Source organism: Macaca mulatta, chromosome 6 (genome assembly GCF_049350105.2).
Source record: "Macaca mulatta isolate MMU2019108-1 chromosome 6, T2T-MMU8v2.0, whole genome shotgun sequence".
NCBI lineage: Eukaryota > Metazoa > Chordata > Mammalia > Primates > Cercopithecidae > Macaca > Macaca mulatta.
In genome coordinates this window covers 146,793,161-146,819,130 of record NC_133411.1, presented here as the reverse complement: position 1 = coordinate 146,819,130, position 25,970 = coordinate 146,793,161, and the positions used below count along the sequence as shown (strand labels likewise).

General features: G+C 37.9%; 2 protein-coding genes and 1 long non-coding RNA gene across 23 annotated transcripts in view; 1 reads left to right on the top strand and 2 right to left on the bottom strand.

Annotated features, from left to right (window-relative positions):
- The window catches only part of FAM13B (family with sequence similarity 13 member B), a 91,199-nt gene extending 66,642 nt beyond the window's left edge, over positions 1–24,557 (top strand). For 3 of the 18 annotated variants that reach the window (XM_078004280.1, XM_078004272.1, XM_015140883.3), the window contains 13 exons: positions 90–154; positions 2,366–2,414; positions 2,820–2,967; positions 8,112–8,322; positions 9,021–9,150; positions 9,778–9,859; positions 13,286–13,515; positions 16,126–16,209; positions 16,439–16,534; positions 19,262–19,345; positions 19,440–19,603; positions 20,434–20,535; positions 22,120–24,557. In XM_078004280.1, the coding sequence (XP_077860406.1) occupies positions 90–154; positions 2,366–2,414; positions 2,820–2,967; positions 8,112–8,322; positions 9,021–9,150; positions 9,778–9,859; positions 13,286–13,515; positions 16,126–16,209; positions 16,439–16,534; positions 19,262–19,345; positions 19,440–19,603; positions 20,434–20,535; positions 22,120–22,243 (1,569 nt within the window). In that variant the 3' untranslated portion in view covers positions 22,244–24,557. 18 annotated transcript variants of the gene reach the window in all.
- Positions 4,718–10,966, bottom strand: LOC144329498 (uncharacterized). Its single transcript, XR_013394837.1, has 2 exons — positions 10,737–10,966; positions 4,718–5,256 (listed from the first exon to the last, which is right to left on the bottom strand). It is a non-coding gene; the product is annotated as an uncharacterized LOC144329498 (long non-coding RNA).
- PKD2L2 (polycystin 2 like 2, transient receptor potential cation channel) overlaps positions 19,730–25,970 on the bottom strand; it is a 50,033-nt gene continuing 43,792 nt past the window's right edge. The window contains exons 14-15 of one of the 4 annotated variants that reach the window (XM_078005246.1): positions 25,774–25,881; positions 19,730–20,096 (exon numbers count right to left, since the gene is read on the bottom strand). In XM_078005246.1, coding sequence (XP_077861372.1) covers positions 25,791–25,881 — 91 coding nt within the window. In that variant the 3' untranslated portion in view covers positions 19,730–20,096; positions 25,774–25,790. Of the gene's footprint in view, positions 20,097–21,982; positions 22,671–25,713; positions 25,882–25,970 lie in introns of those variants that run through there. The other 3 variants (XM_078005249.1, XM_078005247.1, XM_078005248.1) reach the window with 3 other exon arrangements.

Below are 25,970 nucleotides of genomic sequence, written 5' to 3'. Positions count from 1 at the left end.
TTCTAATATCCTAATTTAGATTGGCAACTTCTTCTTATATCTTGAGTATTGGGAGCTCCATTAATACATGGTGGTGTTCTTTTTGTCAGTCTGTAGGTATATTGTTAGAGCCATGCAGTGACCATGGTGATAGTGAAGATGGCTGTCTTGAGAGGTAAGCATTTTTTCTTGTTTCTAATTAATCATTTTGAGAATTGGAGCTCTTCACAGATTTTTGAGGTGAATTTTTTAGATGAATATCCATTATAAACATATAGTTTAGATAATCTTAAACAGCCTTCTTGTTATAATGGTAGACATAAAGGATATTAAATACCCATAAATATTTGGATTTGTGCAGGTTCAGACAGACAGTAGTTGTAACTTGGAAAACATTCAGAGGGAAAAACAGCCTTTTTGGAGACATTTAAATCTTTCAGTTGATTGTGGAACAATTGGGAATTTACTGATATTCTGAGTATACCTGTCAGTGAGTTAATTCATGGTCTTGTAACTGTGTATAACTAACTGAGAGATATTGTATTTGATTCAACAAATATGTGTAGGATGTTTTTCTTCCTCTTTGAATTTATCCTTGGTGTGTCTCAATATGTCTCAATACACTATTAGGCGGCTGGTGCTTTTTTAACCTCTTTGGCTGGCTATAATGGTAGAGAAATACTAGAGGCAACGAGTATTTCAGCTAAATGTGGAGTCTCAATAGATAGCCTCTTTGGGTAGAAGCTTTCTGGAATGTTTTAAGTCACAGAATCAGATTTGGGTTCTTGTTACCCTTTGCATCAGTCTTCAAGATGCTGCCAGAAAGTATAACTTTCTTAGGACGGTGACTTGAGATTCTGAAAATACTTCAGTAATGAAGTTGCAGACTAGATTGTAAATATTGAGAGATCCCAGATAGCATACTAATTTGCTGACAGCCTGTTGGCCAGGACATATTTGTATTCCATTGTTTCTTTTAATTATAAATAGGAAGCCTATTCTTTAAGGGTAAGTAAATTCTTTGGAGCCATGTCTCTGGAGCCTCCCCATACTCTGAAGGTCCACAGATTTCCTGCTTATAGCAGTTCCTTGTGCTTCCTTTCAGGAGGCAGGAATCATCCTCTTCCAGCCCAGGGAGTATTGGAGCTATGGGCTGAAGATATAAGATTAACAGCATTAACAGGCACCCCCAGAATGATGACATCTGGATTTGGTAGAACAATAAGGAGCCATTTAGTGAGGATTCTTCTGTTGTTGTTGTTTTGTTTTTGTTTTTGTTTTTTTAAAAGCTCTTTCCTCTTCAACTTCAACTGTGTATAAGTTAGCAAACTGGTTTTTAGATCCAAAGAGTACCTTGGTTAGGTGGATTACATTTTGTTTGTTTAACATTCATGTTTCTCAAATGTAGGTGATTAGGTCTTTTAGGTTGCTAAGGTAGTATTTACTCATCCTACCATTTGCTCGTACACTAAGCAAAGGAATGCCTTTAAGCTTATCAGAGCATTTAGTTCATTTCTTATGCTCAGCAAGAATAAGGTAATTATCTGTATGAGAAAATGACTTGTCATATTTAGATCAAGGCATGTCTCCTGAGTGCATACTCTGTTATGGCCAGTTAGAAGTGACATCTTGATGTGTCATTGTAAATTGCCACAGTGCCTTTGGGGAAAAGAACTTTTCCCCAGTAGGCGCATATTGATAATCTACTGTATATTAGCAGGTGCTCTCTTGACTGGTAAAATAAGTACAGATCACTTATGACAGCTTGCTATAACACTTGTTCTAAATAAGGGTTAGTTTTTCTGGGGAAATTAAAGGTGGACTGAAATTTTTTAAATTTCCTTTTAGTATGTTACTGTTATGTTTTGAGGAGGGAAAGGTTTAGAAGTAGTAACCTTCTTTGATTGGAAGTAGTAACCTTGTGATAGAATACAGTTAGGTTTAAAGTAAAAGACATAGTGTCTTTTTTTTTTTTTTTAAATAAAGTCTCCTTTGAAAGTCTCAGGAATGGAGAGAATAGAGCTGTTTATTTGGTTAAAACATTTATTTTATAAAATCTTTATTATACATTCTTTTGGGTTTCTACTTACTGTGGATTTTAGTTTTCATTTTATAAAGGTTTTTCTTTTGTGCTGTGGTTTGTGGGGTGGAGTAGGGATTGTTACTTGATTTTTCTAAACCTGAAGTGATTCTGTGGATCTTTTCAGTATTGTGTGATTTTTCAGATATAGGGCTCCAAAGAATGGGCATATGTCCAGTTGGCATTTTCTCCTCGTACGTTGTAAATGCTAACTGTGTGGTGGAGTAGAGGAATCTAGGTAAGAAATACATAATGATAGTAGGCTTTTTATTCTTAATATACTAACAACTTTACTTGTATTTTTAGGGAAGAATATTTGTTATTTGACAGTGGTAAATTGTCACACTTGATTCTGGTAAGAACTATTTTTTATCCTAGTCTTTAAAAACTTGCCTAGGTTTAAACTGTCTGTTATGTCTGGTCTTTCACGTGGGTTAGCTAGGTTTAAAGATTTAAATATAAATACTCCAATCAAATATTTTACAGTTAAACAGCAACTTAATTTGCCACTTTTGGCTACAAGAGACTTGGTTATGAAAACACTTTCCTGAATTTGGAATCCAAACTTGTCTTCCAATAAGACATATTCTAAAACCGCGTGTTTATCTTTGAAAATAGTTTGCACAGTGGGAGTGGGATAGTCGGCTGTGTATGCACAATAAACTAATGAAGACTACACATGGATATGTGCTGGATGTGTTTAAGCTGGGTGTGAAAAGCTTCCGTCATTGTGAAATGTATTCTTTATTTTAAAATACAGGATTCTAGTAGCAAGATATGTGATTTGAATGCCAACACTGAATCAGAAGTACCAGGAGGTCAAAGTGTTGGTGTTCAAGGTGAAGCAGCATGTGTTAATATTCCACATTTAGATCTGAAGAATGTTTCTGATGGTGATAAATGGGAAGGTAATTTTACCCACACACATTATTTTCCTGATAATGTTGTTTGTAACTGAAATTACCCTAAGCGATGATAAGACTACAGCCCTTTTCTGGATAACCTTATTCATCTTGATCTTGTTCTCCCTTTCATATAAGATAAATAAGTGGGTGTTTTTAGTGAAACACACTGAGATTTTGGGGCAGCATCTCATGAACTAGAAGTTCTTATCTGATCCATCAACAGCTTTGAAAATGGATGTTAGAGCTGATTTTTTTAAAAGGTCACCCAGCATACATTTTTGTTAATAGTTAAGGGCTATCTCCCAGTCTTTGAAAGCCTAGTATGTTACAGCTTAGGGATCTCACCAGTTTAACCAGAGGGTGTATAATTACCTTTTCCTTAGAATCATCAGCAGTACATTTTTGAAAATGACCTTCAAGGGTACTTCTAAACAAATATTGTACCATATTCCTGTTATCTCTGTCTTCGGTTATGAAGGTATGGTGCAGGGGACTCTAAAAATTTGCACAAAGGAGAGAAGTTAAAATTTAACAAGCAAACAACATGGGTATATGTATGTCTCAAAACTCAGCAAATACATAGATTTGTGTGTTTCTTTGTATATAAAGTTCTCTTTTTGCTTCAAGAGAATAAAAAACTGTAAACAAATGCTGAACTTCAGTGGATGATTTGCATGCTGGAGTATTTGTGGGGAAATTTACTGATACCCGCAGTTTACTCTGAAATCCGTGAAAAAAATAAGATGGTTAATGGGATGGATAAATGTTAAAAAGCAAGTATAGTAGAATGTTAATGATAGACTGTGATTGATATATGGATATTCAGTGTAAAGTTCTTTCAATTTTCTATGTATTTGTAAACTTTCAAATAAAATGTTGAGTGGGGGTGGGAAACAAGCAATAAATTTGGATCTAGGAGTTTTTCTGGATCATACACCTTGGTAAAAGAGACAATGAGATAACTCAAGAATCTTAAGCAGAGTTACATATTCATTCACTTGGATGAAGATCCCTGGGTTTTGTCACCTTTGGCAAGTTATCTGTTGACATAAACTGGCAATAACAGGAATTGTAATGCCAGTGCCATGGACTCCTTTTGGCCCTGTAAGTGTACTCACCTGATCGCAGATCGCAAATGGAGTGTGTGTGGATCTTTTTTTTTTTTTTTTTTTAAGGTCTAGGCATTTTTTTTTAAGAGCCCCAACCAAGTCATTGTCTGTGCCAATTTTTATTGCTGTCTCCTCCCCACCCTCCTTTTTATATAGGCCTAGATGTTTGGCATGCCCAGTGGCATATTATCTGTTTTAACTTAGACTAAATTAGGAAGTTGTCTTTCATTTGCTTTGTTCTGGGTTATTCAGGACATCTGGAATTTATGAAGATGCTTCCCAGTGTTAGGGGATATGTTAGCATACTGGTGGCAGTTGAAGATTATATGTTCTTTTTTGTTATTTATTGTGGCTGAAATAAAAGGAATGGTGGTCGACAGAGCATCCCTTGGAGCATTGCTAGGAAATGAGTCTTCAAAGGAAGCAGCTGGGATTCTGATAAAGCACTTTTGTTTCTTCCTATTAGAAGATGCAGATAAATAGTTCTGTATGATCTTTGGCGTGGGAGTCCTGATTAAATTTTAAACATAGAAGAACAATTGTTTTTCATTGTCTGAAGAGAATGGACCTTCTCTGTCTTAACTTCAGTGTTCTTGAGTCTCCCTGAAAGAGAACCTGATACTGGACTTTTTTTTCCATGTCAGAATTCAGCACCTATACCTTGGTATAGATAAAGGAGGTAACCTGTAGGCTGCTGATGCCTGATTTTCAGTGCCTGAGCTGCCCTGGTTCAACAGCCTAAACAAGTCTATGTAGGTCTCCTACTTGCTCTTCCAGAAATAGGGGTCTGCGACTTTCAGAAAGCCAATGGTTACAGACACCAGAGTGAACTTCCCAGCCATAAACTGTGCATGTGCTTTGTAGAGTGGCTGTTTGTAGACCATGTTATTTCTTCTAACTGTGTCACTAATGCGAACATTTATTGATTTTCCACAATTAGGAGTTAGGATTTTTTTTTTTTTTGAGACAGTTTTGTTCTTGTTGCCCAGGCTGCAGTGCAATGGCATGATCTCACCTCACCGCAACCTCCGCCTCCCAGGTTCAAGCAATTCTCCTGCCTCAGCCTCCCGAGTAGCTGGGATTACAGACATGTACCACCATGCCTGGCTAATTTTGTATTTTAGTAGAGATGGAGTTTCTCCATGTTGGTCAGGCTGGTCCCAAACTCCCGACCTCAGGTGATCTGCCCGCCTTAGCCTCCCAAAGTGCTGGGATTACAGGCATGAGCCACCATGCCCGGCCAGGAGTTAGGATATTCTCAATGAGAAAGTCTTATTTATTTAAGAGACCAACTTACTTTAGACCCTGGATACCTTGGAATCAGACATGCTTTGTTTGATGTAACTCTTTGTAGAGAAGTGGGATGACTCCAAATAGAGCCCTGTGTCACTATTCCTAAGTATATGGTTTTTGTTTTGTTTTTTCCTCAAAGGGTAAGAAAAACAGTCAGCAGAATGCAGTAGTTAGCAAGCAGGTAGCACACATGACTGTCACCAGTATGAATTTGTAGCAGCTGTTCACAAAGTTTTGACTTTTAATGGAAGTGGATACCATCTTCAGATTCTCTCCTGCTAACTCTGGAATGAAATGCAGTAGAATTTTTTCAAAGAGCAAACTAAGGGAGATTTTTTTCTTTGAAATCATTTATACTGAAAAACTTCAAACAATGCCTGCTTAAGAATTTCCATTTCTTCAGTTTTATGTTTGAGTTTTAATAAAATAGCGCTACTTTGAGTTTTCCCCCTTTTTTGCATTGCTTGCTGAAATGGAAATGTTATGTTTATGTTTGTTAAAATCTAGTTAGTAGTAATTTCTTTTAATAAAGTTTTTGAACAGAATGCCTAACTGGTTTTAGGGAAATGTTTTTGGTATCTTTGGCTTTGTGTTATGTGTATGGTTTGTTCTGACTGTGCCGTGTGTTCACTTTAGTATTTTTTGCCATTTTTTCCATTTTATTAGCGTCATGCCCTATCACTTTTCCCCTCATTGATTTCAAAACAATGCATCTGCAGAGAGATGGGGAGGGTAAGTATGGTTCACCATAGTTTAGTTTTTTTGCCTTTTTATGGTTCACTTTGTTTGTCTTTTTATTAAGCCCTTCTCCTGCTGTCCCCATATCTTAGGAAAACTGTTCTGGGTTCAAAGTCAACCCAGAAAAAATTGCTGTTACTTTTGTCTTTTCTTAAAATAGGATATTTCTCATAAAATGTTCACTACCAGTTACTTATTTGCTGGGACACAGGTACAAGGGTTGCTTTGAAAATCACTTTATTGTTGGGTTTATTGTGGGATCGCACGCTTTGTACCCAATTTTTAATTCTCAGATTGATCTGGGCTTCAAAAACAAACTAAATTATGTTTTTATTATTTTGAAAGGAAAGGTAATGCTTTAAATTGCTAATGCATAAAGTTAAATTACTAAAGCAGCAATCTTAGCTACTGTGTGAGGAAAAAGAAAACATCACTCTTGAATTTTGACACTGTCAAGCCCTCTTTGCATTCATTTTCACTATTGCTAATAGCCAATAGCATCGAAATTTTTAAGTGTATTTATTTAAAAAGCTGCCGGGCGTGGTGGCTCACGCTTGTAATCCTAGCACTTTGGGAGGCCGAGGCAGGCGGATCACTTGAGGTCAGGAGTTCATAACCAGCCTGGCCAACATGGTGAAACCCCGTCTCAACTGAAAATACAAATATTAGCCAAGCATGGTAGCCGGTGCCTGTAATACCAGCCACTCGGTAGGCTGAGGCAGGAGAATCGCTTGAACCCAGGAGGCAGAGGTTGCAGTGAGCCGAGGTCATGCCACTGCACTCCAGCCTGGGTGACAGAGCGAGACTCCATCTCAAAATAAATAAAAAGATAATGTGTAGATGGCAATTTTTTCTTTCCCTCCTGTACTTAATTTCGTATTTGGGGTATATTTGTGGATTGTGTGTATGATCTGTATGTGTTCTGTATGTAATCAAACATTATATTTGCAAAGACATCGAACGTATTAACATAGCTTTCATTTGAGGGCATACAGGATAACTGCTGTAAAGTAAATGTGCTTAAGAAGGCCTAGTGCTATTAAGTTTTGTCTTAGTAACACTGATGAGTATTATTAAAATATATATTATACATAGGAATCCTGTAACAGAAGATAACTGTCACAGTTTAATGTTAGAGGCCAGGTGCTGTCAGGTGAATCAGCTCCTCCTTTTGGGAATGTTAGAATTCTTCTAAAGTCAGAGAGCTCCATTTGGTGAGTGTTCTGTGTAACATGGGGAGCAGCTCCCACTTTTTCTTAATGTAACTATTTGACAGTGAGGGACAGGTCATGCATCATTTGGCTTTTAAGTTAAATTTCTAAGAAAGAACTTCAGTTCTTGCTGTTTCTAGTTTTTTCCTACTGAAAAGTAACATTTGTAAGTAAAACATCTTTAGAAAAGTTCAGAATTATATTAAATAACATCTTTAGAATTAAATTGGGTTTTAAAGAGCTTGACAGTGTCCTTTCTTGCTTTGCCACTGGGTTCAGAAATTTAAATTTATATGGAAATAGAACTCTGGGTTGGGCACAGTGGCTCATGCCTGTAATCCCAGCACATTGGGAGGATCACTTGAGCCTAGGAGTTCAAGACCAGCCTGGCCAACATAGTGAGACCTCGTGTCTACCAACAACAAAAAAAGAAAATTAGTCAGGCATAGTAGCAAGCACCTGTAGTCCCAGCTGCTCGGGAGGCTGAGGTGGGAGGATTGTTTGAGCCTAGGAGGTCGAGGCTGCAGTGAGCCACCATCATGACACTGAACTCCAGCCTGGGCAGCAGAGCGAGACCTTATCTCAAAAAACAAAACAAAACAAAAAAAAAAGAACTCTGGGCTAAAAATTGAAGCTTGAATAATTTTAAACTATAGTAGGCTTTATGAAGACATATATGTATATATAAAACGCTACGTAATGGTATGATTTAAGGAACACATAGCTGATATTTTGTGACTTTTTTCCCATGTGGAATCAAGAGACCCATGGTACTATTCTTTGTGTTTTTTTATAGAGCCATTTCCTGCTTTTAAGTCTTGGCAGGAGGACTCTGAGTCTGGAGAAGCTCAGCTGTCCCCACAAGCTGGAAGAATGAATCATCACCCCTTGGAAGAGGACTGTCCTCCAGTATTATCACACCGCAGTTTAGATTTTGGGCAAAGCCAACGTTTCCTGCATGATCCAGAAAAGTTGGATTCCTCATCTAAAGCACTGTCTTTTACTAGGTATATGATTTTTATGTACTTACAAGAGGCAATTCCTATTATATACCCAAGTCTTTTGAGAGATTTAGTCTTCCAGCATGGGCTTCAATAGTGACACTCCATCTCAAAAAAAAAAAAAAAAAAAAAAAAGATTTAGTCTTCTAGACATAGAATTCAGAGCTTTCTCCCTGATTTTATAGAGCACGTTTTTGTAACTTTTTTTTTTTTTTTTGACCCTGCTGAGTTCATTGAGGTGTAGTGTTTGAAGTTTGTTCTCAAATAGACATTTTCTCATGGTGTATTATTCATTTATTTGTGTATTCATTGCTGAAATACAGAGCTCTGTAAAGGAAGCAGCAGGTGGTGCTGAGCAGTTCCTAATCTTTTTTTAATCAAAGCTTTAAATGGATCTGAATGTCAAAAACTTTGCTATGCAGTTTGAACAGTTACAAGAGCTCTGAGCTGCTAGGTATCCTTTTATTTTCTGCCTTTGTCCAAACCAGTTTTAAATGATTCCAAACTGTTTGCATCACCACTTGTATTAGCTAAATTTGTGGTCTGTAATATTACAGTGTTTCTTTATACTACCTGTCCTTTAGTGTTAGGGACTTATTTTTACCTTTAAGATTTACTTATTGCTAATAGTGTTATGTCAGGGCATTAAGAGATACAGTGTTGGTACTTGAAAATTTAACTGTTGGCCTTTTGTTTTAATTCAGAATTCGAAGATCATCCTTTAGTTCAAAAGATGAAAAGAGAGAAGACAGAACACCTTATCAGTTGGTCAAGAAACTTCAGAAGAAAATCAGACAATTTGAGGAACAGTTTGAAAGGGAAAGAAATAGCAAGGTAGGTCTGTAGCATTCCCCAGAGTGAGCTAAATCTAGTATTAGAACCGAGAGGAGTATTTTTCAAGAGCATTAGTTTAGATCTGTGTGAGAAAGGTAATAAATCTGAGATGCCCAGAGGAACAGTGATCATGTAGATCTGAGATTATATAACTCCTCAGTCTCCTGACTTCCAGGTCAGTATTCTTGCCATTTGCACCGTGGCATCTTTTTATTTCCATTGGCAAAGCAGCTTTTAGAATTTTTAAAGCAAATACTTTTACATTGACAAATCATGTTACTGCTATTTCTGCTCTTATCAAAAACTGCAAGTACCAAATGGGGAGGAGAGGGAGTTTGTGAGGGATGAAGTGGAGGAGGGAAAGAGAGTTTTAATAGTTAGGACATGTGAAGTGGAAAGAGTCCTATACTTGGGGTCAGAAGACCCATATTCAAATCTGGCTTCTGCCAGTTACTAGACCTTACCTTGGGAGAACTTGACTTAATATCCTGCCCTATCTAATTAAAATAAGATGAAATGAGAATTGAGTAGTCTTTGCTGTGGGAACTGTAAAATACTATTTGGACATAAATTAACATAACTATTGCTTATCACAAGTGTCAGTGATTCTGCTCCATAATTTTTCAGCCCTCCTACAGTGATATAGCTGCTAATCCAAAGGTATTAAAATGGATGACAGAGCTTACAAAACTGCGGAAGCAAATTAAAGGTAAATTTTGTGCCATTTTGTAATATATTTGCAGTTAAAAATTTTTTTTTATATTAATGTCTGAGAATTACAACATTTGATAATTTTAAATCTTGGGCACTGTTTGACAAAAATGAAAGTTACCTTTTTTTCTTTTATTAGGGTCAAAATTGCATACTGTAGTACTGTGTTATAGTACAGTAGTTCTGTATTATATTTTAAATGTCTTTTTTGTGTTTTTATTAGTAACGTCTTTTTGAAAGATACCTGAGATTGTATATTCATAAGTGAACTGATGTTATAAAGTTTATCTGAAATATATTTCAAATATTAAGCAGCTTTGAGTTGTGGTGGATATTTCATTAAGATTTTTTGGTAGATATTTTCATCTAAGACTAAGAAAGTCTAATCACAGTGACTTGTTTATACCACAAAGACTAAATTGTAACTCTTGAATGATAAACTAGGCATTGCATTTCTAGGTGTCAAACTAGTATAGTAGTTGTTGAAGTATATTTACTTTGTGGATGTTTAGTGAGTATGTATTTTAATAATTATTACTTTTAAAATTATGCAAAATAGGGGTTTATTATCTGGAGCATCACTTTGGTTTATTCATTTAAATTTACTCAATAAAGTTTTTATTTTTATTTTTATTTCTTATTTTTTTGAGACAGAGTCTCACTCTGTTGCCCAGGCTGGAGTTTAGTGATGCCATCTCAGCTCACTGCAACCTCTGCCTCCTGGGTTCAAGTGATTCTTGTGCCTCAGCCTCCCGAGTAGCTGGGATTACAGGTGCATGCCACCAAGCCCAGCTAATTATTGTAATATTTAGTAGAGACAGGGTTTTGCCATATTGCCCAGGCTGGTCTCGAACTCTTGGGCTCAAGTGATCCACCTGCCTCAGCCTCCCAAAGTGCTGGGATTACAGGTGTGAGCCACTGCACCTGGCTTATAAAAATAAAAAAATACGTATTTTTTATTTTTTGAGACAGAATCTTGCTCTGTCATCAAGGCTGGAGTGTAGTGGCACGGTCGTGGCTCACTGCAGCCTTGAACTGATGGGCTCAAGTGATCCTTCCACCTCAGCCTCCAGAGTAGCTAGGACTACAGGCATGCACTGCCACACCCAAGTAATTTTTTAAAATTTTGTATAGAGTTGGGTTCTTGCTTTGTTGCCTGGATTGGTCTCAAACTTCTGGCCTTAAGCAATTCTCCCACCTCGGTCTTGCAAAGTGTTGGGATTACAAGTGTGAGCCACACGCCTGGCCCAGTAAAGTGTTTAGTATTTCTGAAGTATTAAGTACTTTGTAGACAACTAGAGATATAGCAGTGAACAAGACAGACACAGTCCCTACTGTCATGGAGTTTATATTCTTGTGGTTAAGATAAAGTCTGGCTTGTTCTCTCTCTTTTTTTTTTTTTTTTTTAAGACAGGGTTTTACTCTGTTGCTCAGGAGTGGAGTGCAGTGGCATGATCTTAGCTCATTGCAACTTCCACCTCCCGGGCTGAAGTGATCCTCCCGCCTCAGCCTCCTGAGTAGCTGGGACTACAGGCACATGCCACTATGCCCAGCTAATTTTTTTGTATTCTTAGTAGGGATGGCATTGCACCATGTTGCCCAGGCTGGTCTCAAACTCCTGGGCTTAAGCGATCTGTCTGCCTTGGCCTCCCACAGTGCTGGGATTACAGGTGTGAGACACCATGGCCGGCCAAGATAATGTCTCTTAACTCCTCTTTAGAGTATCGCTTAATTTTCCCCTGTACTTCTGTTAAAGATTTCCGTGTTTAATGCCAATTTCCAGTCATCAGTGAAAATTATTACTTTGATTTTATTAGTAACTGATACCATTAAATTGTCTAGCATTGGCCTCATAATTTTCCCATTTTCTTTCACTTCTACTGCCCTGTAGTCCATTTGCTGCATGGTAGTTAGATTAATCTTTAAAAAATTCATGTTAGCCTGGGTCCCAGCTACTTTGGAGGCTGAGGCAGGAGGACCACTTAGGCCCAGGAGGTCAAGGCTGCAGTGAGCCATGTTTGTGCCACTGTACTCCAGCCAGGGTGACAGGACAAGACCCTGTCTCAAAAAGAAAAATAAAAAGTCATGTTACTCTCTTTTTCAAGCCCTTCAGTGGGCTTCCACCTAGAATAAAGTCAAAACTCGTGACCGTGGCTTTCAAGGCCTTGCACACTCTGCCCTTGGCCGATTTTATCACTTTCATCTCTTTTCTGTTCCTCAAACTTGCCAAGCTTTAGGACCTTCACACTGGCTATTGCCTCACTAGGGACAGATGCCCTTCCAGTAAATCCTTTATGCTAGACGAGCTCCTTAGTCCGTATTCTACCAGGATGATACTATTCAGAGAGGTCTTCTTTGTCTGTCCCATCCAATGTAGTTGTTCCTCCACAAATTATACTGCTTTTAGCACTGCAGCTCCATCCTGTGTTATTTATAGATCATAGCATTCTTTAAAGTTATTTTACTAATCTGAGTATTTGGTTATTGTTTTTCCTTCCCCGAATTTATGCTCCACAAGAACAGGAACCATGTCTGTTTTGTTTTCTTCTGTATCTCCTATGCCCATCAGAGCATTTTATTCAATAGTAGGCTGTCTATGGATATAAAATTAATAGCTTGTTCTCTCTTTTTTTATTAAGTTTTTGTGTTTTTTTAAGACAAGGTCTGACTCTGTTGCCCAGGCTGCATTGCAGTGGTACAGTCTCAGTTTACTGTAGCGTGAGCCTCCCAGGCTCAATGTGGTCTTCCCACTCCAGCCTCCCAAGTAACTAGGACTTACAGGCATGTGCCACCGTGCTCAGCTTTTTTTTTTTTTTTTGAGACAGGGTCTCACTCTCTCACCCAGGCTGGAGTACATTGGCGTGACATTGGCTTACTGCAACCTCCGCCTCCCGTGTCCAAGTGATTCTCCTGCCTCAGCCTCATGAGTATTTGAGATTACAGATGTGTGCTACCATGTACAGGCATGTGCTACCACACCTGGCTAACTTTTGTATTTTTGTTAGAGACGGGGTTTTGCCATGTGGACCGAGCTGGTCTCGAGCTCCTGACCTCAAGTGATCCGCCCACCTCGGCATCCCAAAGTGCTGGGATACAGGTGTGAGCCACCATGCCCGGCCTCAGCTAATTTAAAAAATTTTTTGTAGAGATGGGGTCTCAGTTGTCCAGGCTAGTCTCAAACTCCTGGGCTCAAGCACTCCTTCTGCCTCAGCCTCTCAAAGTTCTGGGATTACAGGTGTGAGCCACCACGCCCGGCCTAGAATAGCTATCTTGCTGTTTTTTGCTTAAATGTTTTATTTGGCTTTGAAATATCTAAGTCTGTGTGCTTTAATGTATACTTTCTTGTTGTATATCTTGCTTATTCTTTGACCTGGTCAAAGCTAAAACCAATTATTATTGATCTCTCCTTATTTCTGACATGTAGATGCAAAACACAAAAGTTCTGATGGAGAATTTGTACCTCAGACACGTCCACGTAGTAACACTCTTCCAAAAAGCTTTGGTTCTTCTCTAGACCATGAAGATGAGGAGAATGAAGATGAACCGAAGGTCATTCAGAAGGAGAAGAAACCATCTAAAGAAGCAACCCTTGAGCTTATTCTTAAAAGACTGAAAGAAAAACGTATTGAGAGGTGTCTTCCAGAAGATATCAAGGTAATCTTGAGCTGTGATTTTTGCCCAGATTAGCCTTTAGAATTCCTGAAACAAAATAATTACTATAGCAGGATAGAGATGTCTAGGCAGTCTGATTTTCCTGAATCTGCTCCCCATCTTTGCAGATTCAGAAACATGCTTTAATCAGCATAACAGAAGTGCCAAATACTTCAGGAATTGAATCATAATAAAACTGAAAAAACTAGAATGCTGATGAGTTCATTTATATTCGAGGCAGTTGGCAAGATGAGTGTATAAAGAGCACGAAACAGGTAGCTCATGCCTCTAATTCCAGCAATTTCAGAGGTCCAGGCAGGAGAATTGCCTGAGCCCAGGAGTTTGAGACCTGCCTCAGCAACAAAGTGAGACCCTGTCTCTGCAAATAAAATTTAAAAATTAGCTGGATGTGGTGGTATGCACCTGTAGTTCCAGTTACTTGGAAGGCTGAGGTGGGAGGATCGATGGAGCCCCGGAGATCAGGACTGCAGTGAGCTGTACCTCCAGCCTGGGTGACAGAGTGAGACCCTATCTCAAAAACAAAAAAAAAACATGAAACAGACCTACAGACCTCAGCTTGAATCCTGTCCTTGTGTCTTAATAGCTATATGTATTGATCTCCTAGCTTATGCCAGACATTGGGTGGTTATATTTTATGCATTATGCCACTCAGCCCCTTCAACAATCCTATAATGTATATGGACGTGATTATGTCCATTAATACTAAATTGATATGGTTATGAGGATTAAATGAATTTTTTTTTTTTTTGAAGAGCCATTATTCTTCCCTAGTAAAGCCTGTGCCTAGGGCAGTCCTGATCAAAGCACTTGGCAACCTATTCTTATATTGGATGAGATTTGCTTGGAGAATGGAGAGAGTAGATGGTCTCAGGTGAACTTTTATCTAAGTAATAGTCCTGATGCAGAACTCTTACTTTGACAACAGAGTATACCTGTCTCATGATCCAAATATTGGAGTCTTTCTTTCCCTTGAATAGAGCTGAATTAGTCATTCTTATCTCTTCCCCTCTTAACATTTCTTTTGCTTAAAAAAAATTTCTTTTGGCCGGGCGCAGTGGCTCATGCCTGTAATCCCACCCCTTTGGGAGGCTGGGGTGGGTGGATCACCTGAGGTCGGGAGTTCGAGACCAGCCTGGCCAACATGACGAAACCCCATCTCTACTAAAAGTACAAAAAAAATTAGCTGGTTGTGGTGGCACATGCCTGTAATGCAGCTACTCCAGAGACTGAGGCAGAAGAATTGATTGAACCCGGGAGATGGAGGTTGCAGTGAGCCTGGATTGCACCACCGCACTCAAGCCTGGGCAACACAGCAAGACCTCGTCTCAAAAAAAAAAAATTTTTTTGGGGGGTACAAATCGTGTCTCACTATGTTGCCCTGACTGGTCTTGAACTCATGGCCTTAATTGCTGAGATTATAGGTGTGAACCACAGCATCAAGCCCTTTTAAAATTTTATGTTAGAATAAATATTCCCCCACCCCCCCACAACTTTATGCAATTGTGTTATCCCTGGTTTAAGACTGATTCAAGCTTGAAGTTGAAATCAGTGTTTGATAGACTACACTCAGCTATCCTCTACTGAATGTATATAATTTTAAAGTTATGTTTGTTATAGCAAGATGTTATCCAGTGAATTTTTTTATCTTCAATTTTACTCTCATGAGAGACCAGGGTAGTATTAATGAGTCCTGGGAATAAGTAGAGAGATTATTTGGTCTAGTGTTAAGGGGTATTCTGTGGAACGCACCTTCAGGTGTTAATAGTTGATCCTGTAGAACGAAGGGGACAAATTTGTTTTAATTAGTAAGAGTATGCAAGGCTTACCATATTTATTTGTCTGTGGAGCTTGTTTGTGGACAAATAAATTTGGGAAGCATTGCTTACTCTACTAATTAGACTATAAAAGCTGTAAGAAGAGTATTGCAGTGTAAAGAATGTGCTAACCCAGATGAAGGAAAACTGAGGTAATAGAGAAGTGTGAGGTCACAAATGGACATTGTTGAGCTTTTTCCAGGATCTTTCCACTATACTGCTTCTAGATTTTCTTAATGGTTTAGAATAAATATTGTATTGTAAAACCTATGTGTGTATGCGCATGCGCGTGCGTGCCTGCTCACTTAATGCCAATAAAATGCCAACAACATTAAATGAAATAGCAAGCAGTTATTTATGTTTACTCTGTGCCAGGTAGGCAGTGTTGCAAATACTTTACATAGAACTCATTTATTCCTCATTAGAGCCCTTTAAGGTAGAACAAAGTATTCCCATTTTACAGATGAGGATATTGAATACAAAGAGGTTAGGTAATTTATCCAAACCAGTAATCATAATCTATTCAGATAAAATGTAAAGCCATCAAAGGGGTTGCTACCTACTTATTACAAGAGCAAATTGTACAGGAGACTGAAAAATTTGCCTGCAAATCTGCAAGCAAAGGCTTTATTAGCCTGGGCTAGACTGTTGATGGTCTGCCCTTTCTACCTAATTATTTACATTGTGGGAGCGAGGAGAATATTAATGATGCCAGTGGAGTTTTTGTTTTTGTTTTTGGGTTTTTTTGTATTTTGTTATTTTTTTTGTTTAATTCCAGAAAATGACCAAAGATCATTTGGTAGAAGAGAAAGCTTCTCTTCAGAAAAGTCTTCTTTACTATGAAAGTCAACATGGAAGGCCGGTAATATCTCTCTTGCTAAAAAGATTTGATTTTATGTCTTAAAAAAGAACATGAATCACTTCTGTGGCCTGCGTTCTTCAGGGCTGTTTTTTGAGCATTATTTCCTACAATTGGGGGATTGCCTATGTATTTAATATAAATTTGAAATTGGGAGAATAAGTCATTGTTTAATGTTTTGGACATTTTAGATTTGTGATGACTAGACAGTTTCTTTTTTTTCTTGCTTCAGGTGACCAAGGAAGAAAGGCATATTGTTAAACCTCTCTATGATAGATACAGGCTTGTAAAACAAATGCTTACAAGAGCTAGCATCACTCCTGTCCTTGTAAGTAAAATAAGCAGTAATTCTCTAGTTCATTTTATCAAGATGTACTCTTCCCCCAAAAAATTATTATTGTGGTATATTGGAGAAATACACAGTCAAGACAGAAATAATTGTCCTTGTAAGGTGAGATTACTGATTTTAAAGTAAGAAACTAATAATGTCTGCTAGTATATCCCAGACACTTTTGTAAGCATTTTGTAAGCATTTTTATGTATGTTTATGTCATTAAATCCTGACAAGTAAAATCACAACAGGTAGAATATGATAGCATCATTTCAGAGGTGATGAAACTGAGGCTTAGGCGGTGAGTGATGTGCCTAATCTACTTTGTAAGTGACAGAAGCAGAATGGGAAACTCATTCAGAGTTTCTAGTTTATTTCCATTTAAATTCATGTCAGAGTGTCTAGTTTATTTCCATTTAAATTCATGTGTTTGAAAATGCATCAGTTTTGTGGTGGCCATGATGATGTCCTTTTATTTGCATAATGATATAAGCTGACTTTTAAAATAAGTTAATCTTTTTAATGAGAAAAAGTCACTTAAAATAATGCTTATTGGTATTTGTGTGCATTTTTAAAGAAAAATGAAAACTGTAGTATTTAAATGCAGATTAAGCGCTGTCTTCAAATTAACCTTTAGATAGTATGACTGTAGATAGATTGGTCTTGGGTTCAAATAGAAAACAGCATGTATCCCATTCTACATGATTTCCTATGAATTAATTCACTGAACCTTCTGGTTTGCTGTGGCTTTCAGGCTATTTTTATGTAGACATCTACTTGCATGGCGGCTTCCTTTAGGTGATGACTGCCTGGTGACCTTTTTTTTTTTTTTTTTTTTTTTCCCCAACTTTTATTTTAGATTCAAGGGGTATATGTGCAGTTTTATTACCTGGGTGTATTGCTTGATGCTGAGGTTTAGGGTACAAATAATCCTGTCACCTAGGTACTGAGCATAGTGCACAACAGTTTTTCACTCCTTGCCTCCTTCCCTTCCCTCCCCACAGTAGTCCACATTGTGTGTTGTTGCCTTTTTTTATGTCCATGAGTACCTGATGTTTAGCTCCCACTTATAGATGAGCACATTCAGTATTTGGTTTGCTGTTCATTTGTTACTTCGCTTAGGATAATGGCCTCCAGCTGCATCCATGTTATCCCAAAGGACATGATTTTTTGTTTGTTTGTTTTGTTTTTGTTTTTGTTTTTGAGAGAGTGTCTCCCTCTGTCACCCAGGCTGGAGTTCAGTGGTGCAATCTCGGCTCACTGCAACCTCAGCCTCCTGAGTAGCTGGGATTACAGGCACCCTCCACCACGCCTAGCTAATTTTTTAGTAGAGACAGGATTTCACCATCTTGGCCAGGCTAGTCTTGAACTCCTGACCTTGTCATCCATCTCCCTCGGCCTCCCAAAGTACTGGGATTACAGGCATGAGCCACTGTGCCCTGCCAATTTTGTTCTTTTTTATGGCTGTGTAATATTTTATGGTATATATGTACCACATTTTCTTTATCCAATCCACTGTTGATGGGCACCTGATTTCATGACTTTGCTATTGTGAATAGTGCTATGAATAACCATGTGACTGCATGTGTTGTTTTTGGTAGAATGATTTGTTTTCTTTTGGATATATATACCTAGTGATGGGATTGCTGAGTCGAATGTCAGCAGATGAATGGGTAAATAAGATGTGGTAACCCATACACCCAAAATATTCTTCAGCCATAAAAAACAATGAAATAATGATAGATGCCACAACATGAGTGAACCTTGGAAACAAGCTGAATGAGAGAAGCCTGACACAAAGGGGCACATATTATATGATCCCATCTTTATGAAAGATTTAGAATAGGCAAGACCATAGAGACAGAATTTAGATTAGTGGTTACCAGGGGCTAGGGGGAGAAGGCAAATGAGTGACAGCTAATGGGTACAGAGTTTCTTCTGAGGTAATGAAATGTTCTGAAATTAGTGGAGATAGTTGCAAAACTTGGTAAATATACTGAAAACCACCAAATTATACATTTTAAAAGGGTGAATTTTATGATATATAATTATATCTTAATAAAGTTGTTTTTAAAAAAGTATAGAATGGTCCTCAAACCAAAAAAGTTGACACCTATTTTTAAAAAGAAAAGTGCTTCCAATTAAACTATATATGTGTTCTTATCATTTAGATTTTTTTTTTTTTTTTTTTTTTGAGGTGGAGTCTTGCTCTGTTGCCCAGGCTGGAGTGCGGTGGCGCAATCTCTGCTCACTGCAACCTCCACTTCCTGGGGTTCAAGTGATTCTCCTGCCTCAGTCTCCTGAGTAGCTGGGACTACAGGCGCCCGCCACCACGCCTGGCTAATTTTTTTGTATTTTTAGTAGAAGCGGGCTTTTACTGTGTTAGCCAGGATGGTCTCGATCTCCTTACCTGTGATCTGCCTACCTTGGCCTCCCAAAGTGTTGGGATTAGAGGCATTAGCCACCACGCCCGGCCCATTTAGAATTTTTAAAATATCTGTTGTATGAGCTCTTTTAGACTTTTCTAGGCATAAATTATTATCTTCCTTCTGCATAAATAAAAATATAAGCAAAAATAAATTTAAGCAGTTCCTAAAAATATTTAAAGCAAATGTTTAAGATTTTGAAAATTAAACAGAAGATTCATAACATAATGAAGTGAAGCTTTACTTGACACTTTGAATACGTAAAATGTAAAACTATTTATATTATTGATTGTTATAGGGATCTCCATCCACCAAGAGAAGGGGTCAGATGTTACAGCCAATCATAGAAGGAGAAACTGCACATTTTTTTGAAGAAATCAAGGTAATCCTTTAAAGAAATAATTATCTAATCCCTTCCCTAAGGGAAAAGTTCAAAGACAAGACATGTTTAATTCTCTGTTTGGATATCTTTTTAGGAAGAAGAAGAAGATGGTGTTAATCTGTCCTCTGAGTTAAGTGATATCTTGAAAACTGCAGTACAGGTACAGTCTTCATTAGAAAACTCTGAATCTGATGTTGAAGAAAATCAAGAAAAACTGGCTCTGGATCTCCGATTGTCAAGTTCTCGAGCAGCTTCTATGTATGTATGCTGATTTGTGATTTTAGCCTATTTTTATGATAAAATGTATATGCCAAGAAATTTGATGTTAAATGAGCATTAAGGAATTAATAGGAGATAAATCAAGATTTATCAAAGGATGCATGCTTTTTAAGTGTGATTTACAAATATTTATTGTCATTCCCATTTTTAAATAAAACATCACTGTGTTTCAAAAATTAAAAAAAAAAAAATCTAGCCAGGCACAGTGGCTCATGCCTATAATCCCCGCACTTTTTGAAGCTGAGGCAGGAGGATTCCCTTGAGGCCAGGAGTAGAAGACCAGCCTGGGCAACATAGACCCAGACTCTATAAAAAATTTTTAAAAATTAGCCAGGGGTGGTGGCGTGCATGTGTAGTCCCAGCTACTTGGGAGGCTGAGGCAAGAGGATCGCTTGATTCTCTGTTTGGAGGATATTGAGGGCACTGTCGCACCACTGTGTTCGAGCCTGGGCGACAGAGTGAGACTCTGTCTCTAAAAAAGCAAACAAACAAAATCCTACAGTTGATTTATAACAAAGTACAGGAACTAGTTGCGAGTCGATCTTTTTGTTCAATATCCACTTCTTTACCTTTGGATGATATGGTATATGTCACTGGTTCTGAGCCCTGACTTCACTGGGAAGATTTTAAAGTACTGATGCTTGAATCCTTCAGCTGTTCTGATTTCATTGGTTTGCAGTGGAGATTAGGTATTGGTAGAGCTAAGAGTTCCCCAGCCGCTTTTAATTTGCAGCCAGAAATAGAACCTCTCTTAAGAATATAATGAATCAAGTGTGCCCTTCAGTATTTTCTTACCATTTCAATTCTAGGCCTGAATTACTGGAACAACTTTGGAAAGCCAGAGCTGAAAAAAAGAAACTACGCAAAACGTTGCGGGAATTTGAAGAAGCATTTTATCAACAAAATGGAAGGTTTGTTGAGCATCACAAAATTGAGTCATCTTTCTCCTCTAACTCACAAGTTGACCATATGTTGAAATAATGGAATACGTGGGGTTAGAAATTGTGCATATAGGATGCTAGCACTGAAAAATTTTAAAACATTCCTTTATGCTCTGAGGCCCTGCTTTTAATGGCCAGGAATAGTCATAGCTAGTGTAAACAAATCTGATTAACTATTTTCAGATTGTCCTAGGGTGCCTTGGTTGTACTGCAGTGATTTTATATTCTTTAATTCTACATCCTTACCCTTTTGGGAGTGGTTGTGAAATGAGATACCTCTTATTTTAGAAAGGATCCCATGACAGGAGTGGTATCCTCAACTAGTTTGGATTTTTTATCTTATACTGAGACCATTGTGTTCATACTGTGTGTTGAGGCTGCCCATTTCCAAGGTGTGTAACAGTGTGCCAGGCATGTGGCTCCTATAATACAGTATGGCACGTGCCTTTATCTAACTAGGTAATGCACAATGGCTTGGAAGGGCTCTTTTAAAACTAAGAAAAATACATTCCAGTTCTGATGGTGGCCAGAAGTTTGGGTTCAGTTATCTCAGGCCTGAGAAACATTTTTCTAAGTAGCTGGGTTATCTTACCAAGCTGATAGCTAATACTACAAATTCTAAAATATCTGTACTCTAATTCCCTTTGCTTTGTGAGTCTCCTATATAGGTTGGCACATATGGTTAAAAATAATCTGAAGTGGGCTGGGCACAGTGGCTCACGCCTGTAATCCCAGCACTTTGGGAGGCTGAGGCGGGCGGATCACGAGATCAGGAGATCGAGACCATCCTGGCTAACACAGTGAAACCCCATCTCTACCGAAGAATAAAAAATTAGCTGGGCGTGGTGGCGGGCACCTGTAGTCTCAGCTACTCCAGAGGCTGAGGCAGGAGAATGGCGTGAACCCAGGAGGCGGAGCTTGCAGTGAGCTGAGATGGCGTCACTGCACTCCAGCCTGGGTGACAGAGCAAGACTCCGTCTCAAAAAAAAAAAAAATTGAAGTGCAGAAATGCATTTTTCTAAGTGTCTTCTATTTCATTGTATTATTGGAAGAAAATTTTGCTTATAATTAGAATAGTTTGATTCTTTAGCTAGTGATTAAACTGAATTGCATTGGGTCATTACTATAAAGTTAGAAAATTGTTCTTGTTGCAGGTAAGATAATTTACTTTTACATCTCAATTCACTGGAGCCACAGTTAACTAAATGTATTAAATGACTCAGTGTAGCCTCCAACACTTAATAGATATTCACAGACCTGGCAGAGTCTAGTGCTGGATGTCCTACTAAAATATTGGGTTTCCTACAGTTATCTAAATTGATTATTTGTAAGTATAGCATCATTTAATCTATAAGTAGAGAAGTCCATCAAAAATTTTAGAAATGTTCCTTGGGGATGAGTGTATTAGTCCAATAACTTTTTTTTTTTTTTTAAACGGAACAACTTTTTATTTGAACTTATATTTAGTAACAGTATGTCTCATATTAAGACAACTTTTGGATCTTTTTTTCCAAATGATCTTTAGAACATTACAAATGTTATTTTCTCCCCTAGGAATGCCCAGAAAGAGGATCGTGTTCCAGTGCTTGAGGAGTACAGGGAGTACAAGAAAATTAAAGCCAAGCTTAGGCTTCTTGAAGTTCTTATAAGCAAGCAAGATTCTTCAAAATCCATATAAAATACGTTCTTTGAAAATTCATATCATAAAGTCAGTTGTATTCCTTGAAGCTATCATCATGGGTACTTGGCTGGTACTTAAATTCATTTTGTCAGGCACTCAGAGAATCTCATTTTGTACTTGGTTGTGGTGCCAGTAAACAAAACAAATGATGGGAGAGTAAGTAGGCCCTCTCAAGGGAGCGTAAGTGATGTTCCATATTAACCACAGACTGTCCTCTCCACTTTTAGCAAACATGGTTTCCTTCATTGTTTTGTACTACAAATACATCCTTTTAGCAAAAGGCTAGAATTTTATTCTTTCAACTTCAAGAACTTTGGAAATGCAAACTTTTTGTTATTACCAACTTTTTGTTTCTCATTACTGAAGAAAATTGGAGGAAAATCTTCACACTGAATTCTTCTGTTGCCTTTTTCTTACAGAATGACTGAAAATTTGAAAGAAAAACTTATAAAAGTGCACATATGCAACTGTGTTCTCTGTTTTCCTAGAAAACCAAAATCAAACTGAGATTTCAAGTCCTACTATGGAATACCTTTCTGTTTAATTCCCAAAGTGACACCTTCTCACAGGTAGTATGTTAGTAAAATTTTGCAATTCAGTGGTCACACAGCTCCTGGATGAAGATAACAGTTGGTAGACCAAAAAGTGACCTTGCTTAGTATATTGAAAACACATACCACACATCACACACAGAACTGAATCATACCACATGCTGCCTATGGGACTTCAGTTACTGTTTCCTGAGTTACTGTTTATCCGCTGGCAATGGTGTGATTTGTCTGGATCAGATCCGCGCTGTTCCCCAACCCACCTCCAGATAATGTGAGAAAATAGCCATGTCAGTATGTAGGAACTCTGATGGTGCTCAGATTTGTGTGTTCAATCAATGGGCCTAAATCAGTAATCCTTATGCCTAAGGTAAATCTGTTCTTAACAAGGGCTATACCACTGCATTTTGACATGTACCTTCAGGGGGTTATCTTTTTTTTTCCCCGCCTGTTTTAATGAGCAAAATCCATACCAAAACAACAACAACAGCGCCCTCTTAAGGAACCACCCTTTGGTCAATCATCACATGCTGTTTAAAGCAGCTGTTTACAGGATGTGTAGTGGTATGCCCCTTGTCATAAACTCTTAGCATATTTTTTCTTTGGCTTTGCATGGCTTTTCTTCAGGTACTCTCCCGGTCACCGAATGGTGACTTCATTTGTGCTAACAGTACAACAGCAGATTTGGATCAGGCTTAATCTAAGTGTTAACTTTTTTTTCCTGGTGCTTTTTTGGATTGATGACTGTCTCACTTTGACTATATCCATGTTTTGCATGCAATTAACTTTTTTTTCTGGTGCTTTTTTGGATTGATGACTGTCTCACTTTGACTATACCCATGTTTTGCATGCAATGACTCATGCATGGTTTTCTTAACTAGCTAATATAAACAATTTGTTCCATATAAAAATGGAATTTTGCAACATCCTTTAATAAGGTGAGGGAAGCATGAACCTCAGACTTCTGGCACTATTACATAGTAAGCACATGAAGTAGTTTGATAATAAATAGCAGTTCTAGTACTTCACATTTCACCCGTGTGTGCAATGCCTTTTTTGGGGGTGGGGGGGGGGTGAGGGAAAACCTAGTAGTGAATGTGTAGTTGGGGAATAAAGAAAAGCACTAAATCCTGCCCTTTTTGTGTGGTTTCCTTTTGATACAACTAGGTTATTCATAATGTATACCTAGAAAAGTGAAATTGAAAATGCCAAAAGATGTATCATTTTTATTTGAATTCGTCATGCAGTGTACATTTCAGATAATTTCCTTCAGTCTCCAGATAGGAGTGTATCCAAACATCTAATTTTGTGTGCACTGTGTATTTTATATGAATGTTTTATTTTATATACCACATGCAAAAATGTCCATATGCACTATTTAAATGTTTTAAATAATATATTCCTTCTTTATAATGCTAAATCTATATGAGTACCATATTTTTATAAGTCAGTGGCCTGACTGGTTTCATTTTAGAATTAACAGCTGCTTCATGATGTTATTCAATGTTAATGTTTGGCTGTGAGTAGAGTATGTAAAAGTGGCATGGCAGCACTTATGCTCTGTGACGGTATTGTGTGTCATAGTTGACCAGTAGCTGGTAGAATTAGGCAGTTGGTGATAATTTTACTTTGGTACAAATAAAAACTGTATATCTATATACAAATAATATATAGATATATATATGTCCACCAGTATAATTGCATTGCTGTGTCTGGCACTTCATTGTACAGACTTTTGTAATAAAAGAACTCGAAAGTTCTAAGTCATTGTAAATGTATGTTTGTTTTTCCATTGGGCTTAAAAAAAAAAGTCCCCAGGTGTTCCGTCACCCTTAGGCTTTGTTTAAATGATCCCACCTGGGGGCTGTGGTAGGGAACAACAGGGTCACTAAACTATTTGGCTGGTTACAACTCTGGGAAATGGTAAGGCAGGGAAGGGCCATGTTATTCATTCCCTTGTGCAAATCTAGGGAGAAGCCGCAGATAGAACAGTTAGCATTTCTTGTTACAATGAATTATCCCATTAAGAACATTTGATGTACGGTCTCTTAAGAGAAGAGCTTGTCCTGAGGAGGGTGAGTAGTAATCTAAAAATGTCTTTATATTCGAGTTTTAAAATTCAGGGACTATTGAGCACCAATGTGGAAGTTGAGTGCTAAGGTCAAATGATGTTGCTTGGGCTGAGAGAACATGTGGCTATTCTAGGGGGGCTTACATAGCCTAGAAAAATTAGAAGAATTTATCTCCAGTTTCCAAAATGCCAGCCACACACAACTCTCCAACCCTCCAAATAAGGCTGTTACAGCAACCTCATTTACACTTTCCAAACATAACTTCTTATGACACTGATACGCCTACCCTGCTCTACATTTTATTTTGGGGAAACCTTAAATGCATTACACCTTAGAAATGGTCTAGGTAAATTTCCAGTTTGAAGATGTTAGTGAAATTTCTGTAGGTGGCTGAGGAGTTTGTTCTACACTTTGGCTTTTTCCAGAAGACTTCAAATTCTAAAGAATGGAGGGAGGTTACTTTGGTCTTATATAATGGTTTCCCAGAATCCTAAGCCTTTATTGATTCATCTGTGGCCAAAGGAATTCATAACATGTACATGATGCACTTGATAGCACCAATAGTTTTTCTACTCTGTAACTTGGAGAAAACTGTCTTTATCTACTTACTGAACTACTGGAGACCTGCCCCATGAACTAGAAGCATTTTCTTGTACTTTTCTTTCACTTTTCTAGAATTTGATAAGAAACCTCATTATAAATCCTTTGTACCAGTGTGTGTATACTGGAGGCTTGTCATAATATGCATGGATTGTACAGTGAGTCCCTGTCAGAGGCACTTAATTCTGACCCTGAGGATAGTTTGATAGATTGGTTAGTACTTTTTAAAGTGTGCCTGAAACGCGTACAAGTTTATGAAGTAATACATGAATAAGAAATGCTCAGTGATTGCATCACAGATTCTTACCTCCACTTGTCTCAATACTAGAGAGCTGAAACCTTTCTCATCACTTGATTTAGCTTCAAATTGATGTAGTGTAATTCCTTCTCCAGCTCCACAGCATATAAAAAGAGTCTAGAAAATTTACAAGGAAGTAGAAAATGAGTCAGTAATACACTTTTATGTATAGACAGCAAGTTACTAGTTTGAAATGCTTTGGGAAG